Source organism: Nestor notabilis, unplaced genomic scaffold (assembly GCF_000696875.1).
Source record: "Nestor notabilis isolate BGI_N333 unplaced genomic scaffold, ASM69687v1 scaffold14167, whole genome shotgun sequence".
NCBI classification, from domain to species: Eukaryota; Metazoa; Chordata; class Aves; order Psittaciformes; family Psittacidae; genus Nestor; species Nestor notabilis.
The window spans coordinates 27,797-35,938 of NW_009936147.1; the positions used below are offsets into that span (position 1 = coordinate 27,797).

The 8,142-nt window shown below is 39.9% G+C and overlaps 1 protein-coding gene across 1 annotated transcript; it reads right to left on the minus strand.

Moving 5' to 3' along the window:
* Nucleotides 1–397: 397 nt before the first annotated feature.
* Nucleotides 398–7,215, minus strand: LOC104408550 (SLAIN motif-containing protein 1-like). The gene is made up of 4 exons (XM_010018198.1): nucleotides 7,059–7,215; nucleotides 5,751–5,915; nucleotides 4,107–4,401; nucleotides 398–473 (listed from the first exon to the last, which is right to left on the minus strand). The coding sequence occupies exons 1-4, from the start codon at nucleotides 7,213–7,215 to the stop codon at nucleotides 398–400; spliced, it is 693 nt and encodes a 230-aa protein (XP_010016500.1).
* Between the last annotated feature and the right edge of the window lie 927 nt (nucleotides 7,216–8,142).

Below are 8,142 nucleotides of genomic sequence, written 5' to 3' on the forward strand. Positions count from 1 at the left end.
TTCAAGCACTTACATAAGTCCCCCCAAATTAAAAAAAAATGCATGATGACTTTACACTGAATAAATTAACTTAGAATTTCAGTATGGCAGAGCTGCCCCAAAGCATTATCTCCTAGTTCTTTCCAAGGAAATATTCTGGTACTTTCTTCAGTTCCAAATGCCAACACTGTCATTGTTAGTTTGATAACAATGCAGCTGTTCAGGTAACTGATTAAGTGCAATATTTAGTATTTGACAAGATGTTCATTTTTAAAAAATGACATTGTATTATGGATGGTTACATATTAAAATCCTAGGGTAAATAATACTGTATGACCCTCCTTTCCCAAATCATTGTTACCCAGCCAGCTGGGTAATGAAATCCACGTTATTTTCCACTGTTGATGGGTATCCTTCATCAATAGCAGCCGTCTCTCCAGTTCCCATCCCGCATCGTGCTGAGTGACGAAAGTGGTTTTGGAGGCTGAAGAAAACTGTATTAACCAAATGAGAGAAAAAGGCAAAGGAAGTCATATTTCATGTGAAAGATCAAGCTAAAAAACATCCTTTACTTCTCCAGTGACACTGGCTTTATGGCTTACTTAGAGACATCACTGGTTCATTTCTGGCTTCGCACTAATGCAAATGTAAAGATCTATGGTGAAATTAAGGCCACTTCCAATGAGACCCCATTACTGTTCCTGGTCTTCACAGACTAAAATTTCTGTAAACAGGAATTTGGTGAATAATTGTCATGAGGCATGAAACCCCTCTAAATGGGAAGATTTGTTTTCAGGGCTAGAGATGATTAAATGCTATTTTTTTCACTATGGTCAACAGAGATCTAATGGGAAATATTCTCCAAAAGCTGTGGTGCTCAGCATGCTCATGAAAAAACAGAACATCATAAAATCACTGTGCAGGCACTAAAGATTTTTGACATCTTAGCAGTGGAATAACTCTACCAAATCTTGCTGCAGACCCTTTTATCCAAGACACATGACAATGTGTTTCCACCCCACAGCTGAAGTCCAAGAGTCGCCATTCCCAGCACCACTACTCCAGCTGGGAACTCGCCATCCTCCAGGCCTCCGCCCTCACACCCAAGCTGCCTCTCTCATTAATCAATGAGGTCTTATTATAAAATGTTTCCTGACCATATTCCAAAGCCTCCGGGTACTACTGCGTTAGCTGTATCTTTCAAATCTTTCAAGTAAGATTAAAAAAAGGAAAACCAACCATTTGACTTGATGTGACTGCCAACACACTGATGGTGAGGAAGGTTACCTCTAATATGCTGTAAACTTATTTTTATTTCACCAGAATTTGCTGAAAATAAAGCATCTCAATTTTGTGAAATTGTTTCTTATAAAGCCAGGTCTCAAGCCTTGTTCTCACACTTCTTCTGTGAGAGGGCAAAAAAAAAATGGAGAGGGCCAAAGTAAAGAATAATTAACTAAGTTGAAAATAACTAAGAATACCACTGTACATCCCAGGCAGTGAACATAAACATGTGCCAGCGTTGAAAACCATCTCAAACAGGCACATGCTGTCAATATAATGCAATGTGATTTGAGATAACAGTTTTTGAGGGTCTGCAGTCCCTTTCTACTTTTCCGTCACCAGCTGGATTGCAGTGACTGGCTCCAGCACAAGGCAGCAGACACAGGCAAGCCTCCCACCTTGGCTCCAGAGCTGAGCTCACATTGCTGCCATGCCTGTGCCTGGTACCTGGGTTGATCCAGACTCTGAGCTGCTGATTGACCTCCTGGCTTTAGCTGCGACCCGCCTCATCACTGTAGACCTATATGGAGACTGGGACGGTTGGCTGACCCTGGTCACCATCAATACTTCTCTTTGTTGGTCACTGTGAGGCAGCCTAGCTATCCTGCTTGTCTCCCAGCTCACCTTGCCATGCTGCCTCATCTAAGGACAGAAAGTGGAGGACTGGAAGGCAGGGGTCTGCAAGAAACCCCAAGCATGGAGCTGGAGAGGGCTGAGGCATTGTGTGAATCCATTCAGTAAGAACAAAAAAAAGTGCTGCCTCACTTGTAAGGCCAAGAGAAGATGGACTGTACAGTTACAACTTTTTTACGTTACTTGTGGATCCATGAATCTCCAACAGCAAGGAGAAAAGTGGTTAATATTTAGCCAAGTTGTTATCTTGTCTGTTATAATTTATTTTACAGATTATTAAAAGCACTCCCTTATCCTGTGTTTGATCCTATGCAGTAAATACTGAAGTTCCCTAATGTAGGCCCTACATAAAATGTCTAAAAACCTATTTTAAATATCGAACCACCAATAATTTGGCTACCTAACAGCCTGGCCATAGGTATGAAGACACACCTCTACTCTGAATGTGTACTTATCCCTGAACATCTGATTTATTTAAGAAACAAAAGACCTGTTCTATTTTTAATCAGCTAATGAATAAAAACAGTTTAATTTTTCAGTATCCTGAAAGAATCTAGACTCTTGAACTCATAATGTGAAATACCATAGAAATGGCCATGGTGACAAAAATCAACAGAGAGAAAATCTGCCTCTGATGGCTGAACTGCTTCCAAGAAAAATACATATGAACTGAAACCTCCCTTATTTTCCATATACATAAATAAAATGAATCAAGGGTCTTAAAGAACTTTAGGCTGAGCTCCAACCTGCCTGTGCTTTTAGAGTCCTATAAACTTGTCATTCCCACAGTGCAAAGACCATCCATCTTCAGTGATCATTGTCTGACTCTATGGCAACATATACTAAGGCTAAGGTACATATGAAGGTAAGAGGACAGGAGCCCTGACTTTCTGGACTATAAATAGCTTTGTTACTGATTTGAATCAGCTTCTAATAAAACCAGTGTTGAGAGTGAAGTGTCTCACCCTCCCACTGATACCTCTTAACTTTGTTTTTCTTTAATATTGTCTGTTGTATGAAAAGTTACCAAGTAGCAAGGGACTGGCCTTCATGGCCCAGGAAATATGTTTCTTACATGTTGCTATGAAAGATTTAAGAGCTCTGCAGAAGACTCTGAAGTGGGGGAAAGTTAAAAAAAAAAATGGAAAGAAAACCATCTACTATAAAGAGCTCTAACAGAGAGAGTTCCAGCAGAGAGCAAAGGAAGTTATAACAGAAATCTCACGGTACAGGCTTCATCAAAGAAGAAACCTGACAGCTCTTTAACAAAGTTTCACCTCAGTTGGTCAAAATCTGTATTCAGTCATGTCAGTGTAATTCCCAAGTAACTCAACCAAAGAGAGGATGTGAGCAACCGAAGTGACTCTGGATCTAGCCAGTATCTAGTGAGAAGTATGAAAATGGTGAGATCTAAGCAGTGACAATTCATCCAACAGAAAACCAGGTGGTCATACAGCAGGCCCTCACAAGAGGAGGGATGCATGTGATGGGGAGAAGTAGTTGGAAGAGTTGATGCAAATCGATAGACATTTCTCTTTGAGAAACTTCATCACCTATTAATTACAGAACATACAGCTAAGAGTTTAACTCCCAACTGTGATAAGGTTATCAAAAGACAGTCTCTTTACTCAAGCGTATTTTAATACTCACCCTAAAAAAATAAAATAATTTGGAAATTAAATTCTCTTGGAAAAATGCAAAAATACATTCGCTTAACAGCATACCTCATTGCCAAGTATATGATACTCCAGGACTCCCTCTTTGCCTGTTGTCCCCCAGTTGGAGTTGAAGACATGCTAGTTCAACCCAAGCCTGTACTATCCAGGATAGTTTCTTTCTCACAATGCCATAACATCACAAGCTGCATTTTTGCAGTCTACTGCCATTTACGACAACAGGGATGCATTTGTTTTTATTTCTTATTGACAGGTGGCAAACCGTTCTTATATATATGTGATTACATTCTATCAATTATCATAGTTTACTAGGAGCTACCAGCAAGAACTGTCTATCACTATTTCTGGAAAAAAATCTTCACCCATTCAGTGACTCAGCATCGGGAGCTAGAAGATCTTCTGGTTTATAGCCTAGTTGCATATTCAGGAGATAAGAAGAAACCCAAACCCAAACCAACCAACCAAACAAAAAAACCCAAACACAATCTAACCCAAAGCCATCCACATACGGAAGGAGGCCCGTTTAATTCTTACCTTCGAACTGGCTGTGCAATTTTACTTCTGGGGATGCCACTCCCATTGACGGCCAGTGATGGTCTTGGAAGAGCACTGCGCCCTACAATCCCTTGACTGGCAGTCTTGTTTGGCATTGGGATCCCAGTGTTAGAATATAACTGCACGTTGTTGGACACTGGAATGCTGCTGCTGCTACTGCTACTACCTTGTACGGTTGGGCTTACGTATGCAGTAGCTTTGAGAGGCTGTCTGGCAGACACTGGAAAATGTCCCACACTGTGAACTCTGTGTTGAAGCTGTCCTGGTGACGGAACTGTAAAGAGTGGTAGAAAAGGAAGCAGCAAGGTCAATATGCAACAGATGATGCCAGGTAGTATTGCTCATTTCTAGAGAGATATGAATAGGGATAAATCATTATATGTATCATTATGAATTTACTTACTAATGACAAACTGCTGAAAAGTCCCTTGGATTCAATACTGTGTCTAGTAACACTGCACTGAACTAAAATAACCTGTTCCGTTCCCATCCTGAACAAAAATCTCACCCTCACTCTTCTTTCTCCCCTCAAAAAGGTTTTATTAGCTGTTACAAGCACAGTAATTCCACCTATACAATTAGAGCTTTAAGTAGGAGAAAATGCTGAAGGTATAAATTAATTAGTTAGATCATTTAGATTTTTGTAAGTTTGCTTGCCATAACCACATCTTAAGGAACATTGCTTAAAGCACTATAAAACATCATAGAAGTCTAAGCTTTATGTATACAAACAATCAAAAGGCTATAAAAAGATCTTGAATATAACAGCATATTCCAAGGCCAATGTTATGTAAAGTACCATTTTAAATCAATGCTATGGGTTCCAGAAGCTTTACATATAGATTTTCTACACAATCCTGCCCTCTGGTGTACAACCAGACATGCGTCTGTTTCAGAGGCCACATACCAAAACCAAACTGTCAAAAGCCTGAAGCACATGAAACTAACATAGCGCATACAAGCCAATCCTTCTTCGACTCTTAGAAAATTATTTAAAGACATGTTCTATATTAATAACTTAACATCCACTAGATCGATACTCTCTTTATTCCCCCATCAAGAAGTCACCTAAACTGAACTAATTACAGAGTAATTTTAATTCCCCTACTCAACAAGTATATTACACCTGAGGATATAACCTTCTGTTTACCACATTTGCTCAGAAGTGGCTCAACTTCAGTAGGAGAGAGGTCATGTATTTTAAGATAGTATTTATACAGTGTACTGTAAACCCAGCATTGTATAAATTGCCAAGAAAAGCAGTTGTTGATTCTAGTATCAAAACTAAAAATATAAGTTTATAGCAATTAATTGCACTATAGTGCTTCTGCACTACTACTACTACTACTTACTGTTATTATAATTTTAGTTTTATAGTTGGCACAAAAGGAATGGGCAAAGGAAAAATAAAAGGAGGTGATGAAACTCAATACTGTATAGCAAGATTGGCAGAATTTGCTTTCCAAAATAGAAACTTCGAAAATCCTGAGCGATACTAAAATCTGCTTCAAAATGAACACAGTCTGATTTTAACTTTTCATAAAGCAGAGGATCAGTGACTGGTACATCTATTTTACCACTCTGTCAATTCCTTATGCGCAGCCAAAGAACACAGGTACTTACTACATGACTGCAACCTTGAAATTCCATTACTTGCTCCATGCAAATTGGAGTCAAAGCTCTGACTGTTCCTCACAGTGACTGGAGAACTAGCAAAGCCAGCACTGCTGTTAACAGTGGGGGTACTTGGCATCCGAGCAAGGTTAGGCATGCTTCTTCGAAGTTTATCTGAAGCAAAAGAAGACAATGTTCATGGTCATGTCAGAATTTCCAACAAACAGAAGCAGCCTCTGAATAATTTCTGCAGAAAATCAAAATTAAAACAAATTAATTCAACACACAGAAATTTTTTGCTCTGCAGGAAGAATATGAATACATTATTGACAGCCTACTAACTGAACCCTACTGACTACTGTAACAGCAAGATTATTCACAAATAATTTCAAAGACATCAATAGACGGTACATTTTTGAATCACAAGGATTTAAACACTGAAGTGCCATAATAGGAACAGTTTCACATAAATGTGTAAAGTAGGTCAGATGAATCATGCCCTGAATGTTCCTGTTTCTTTGTGGTGAATACAAAGTAAGGCTGCAGTGACAGTCAGACACATGTATCTGCACTGTGGATGTATGTCTAAAGACAGGTGAGATGAGTCCATCCAAAGTGACTGAAGTCTTGCTTTCAGGTGCCAGTGAGATGCTAAAAAATTCCACTCAGTACCTAACCTTATTAACATTTTAAGTTTCTGTAGATGACCTTGCACAAAACCTGCTAAATCTTGATGGTTTTCAGCTGATTGGAGTCCCAGGTTGACATCAGGATTTTCACATCTGGCGGTTCTCCCTCCTACCCCACTTGAGATGCCTGATTTGGTGCACTTTTTCACAACAGGCCTGGAAGGGTCTTTCACAAAAAGAAAGCTGCAAATGCCCCAAATGCTTCTGGGTCAGGCTCAACAGCTAGGGCAAGTACCTAAGAAGCCAGAAGATGTCTGCAACTCCACTCACGCTAGCTGATTTGGAGAGAGAAGCCAAAACTAAGTCTGGTACCTCAAGAAGACTTCCCAAACACAACAGCATTAGATAATCCAAGATGAAGCTCTTTTAGTCTCTTCTTCCACAGGGCCAAAGGATGACTCAATTCTGTATAACGAGAAGAGACTGGGGGCAGAAGGGCACACACTGAATGACCTGGTCTGAATTGCCTTTCTGTGACACGACAGACTTTATAGTAAAGTACCACTGTGGGGAAATAATAGGTCATTTGTTAAACTGCCATTGACACTACAACTAACGCAGGCCTCTTGGCCAGGTTCAGGAGCACCAGTGCCATGCCCCTCTGAGGTGGCTATGTTTCTCCTGGTACCATGGTCAGTGTGGAGGACACCAGCTCCTGCCCATGCCATAGGTTCCAGTGCCTGGCAGATGTCTGCCTCCAGTTCTTCCACTATACCAGAAAGCAGGGGTATGCTTGTCTTGTAACAGGCAGCTATGATGGCTCTCTCCAGCAGCAAGTAGGGCATTTCAAGATTGATGGTTTGGATTTATGCACATGAAAGACACATCACATGGCTTGGAACTGCTAGTTTGGGCTGACCTTGTAGCTCACACAGCGCAAGTTGAGTCCACAGAAATAACAAACTGACTTAGGAATCTCTGTTTATCAGTTCACATAAATATATAACCTATTTAGCACCATCAGGAGCTCCTCTAATCCTTAAAGCTGCTAACAACTGATGAGTAATAAGAATTGACAGTACAGATCTAGCTATACAAGGTATTAATAGCCACTAATAGTAACTTTAACATATATGATGCCTATGTAACTCCAGCAAACAGTCACAGCAAGGCTACAACTCCAGCTGGTTTTTATGACTGGTCCTCATGGTAAGAATGGTACGAAATCCTGCAAATAGTCAAAAACATGCTTGTACTTCAAAGATCCAGCATTTCTAATATCCATGTCCCAGGTCCCAATTACTAGTGCCTATCTGCCCTAGACACTGTACCATGCACACTAGTCCTGTAATGATAAGACATTCTTCTCTTCCATCTCACCTAAGGCTGAGTTTCAGTTACCACAGGTAATCAAATGTAGAAAAGCACTGCAGTCTAGGAAATAGTTTAAATATTCCCATGAATTAAATACACTACATTTTCATATTTTTAAATCAAACAGTAGATGTGAGAGGTAAGATAGGGAGGGGTTCAGTGCAGAAAAAGGAAATGCAAGGTTTTAGTTCCTGGCAACTAGAATACAGCCAAATCCTAATAAAGAACAAGCTTAAAGGTAATCCTTCATCAAAGAGTTAAAGCTGTTGTGCTTCAGTGACTCATCACTAATGCTGGAACGCTGAAACTGTCAGTGGTACAGCAATAAACATTAGTAAAGGAATTACCACTGTGGTTCAGTCAGGTGATTAATCTCACTCATGTAACAATGATAAAAC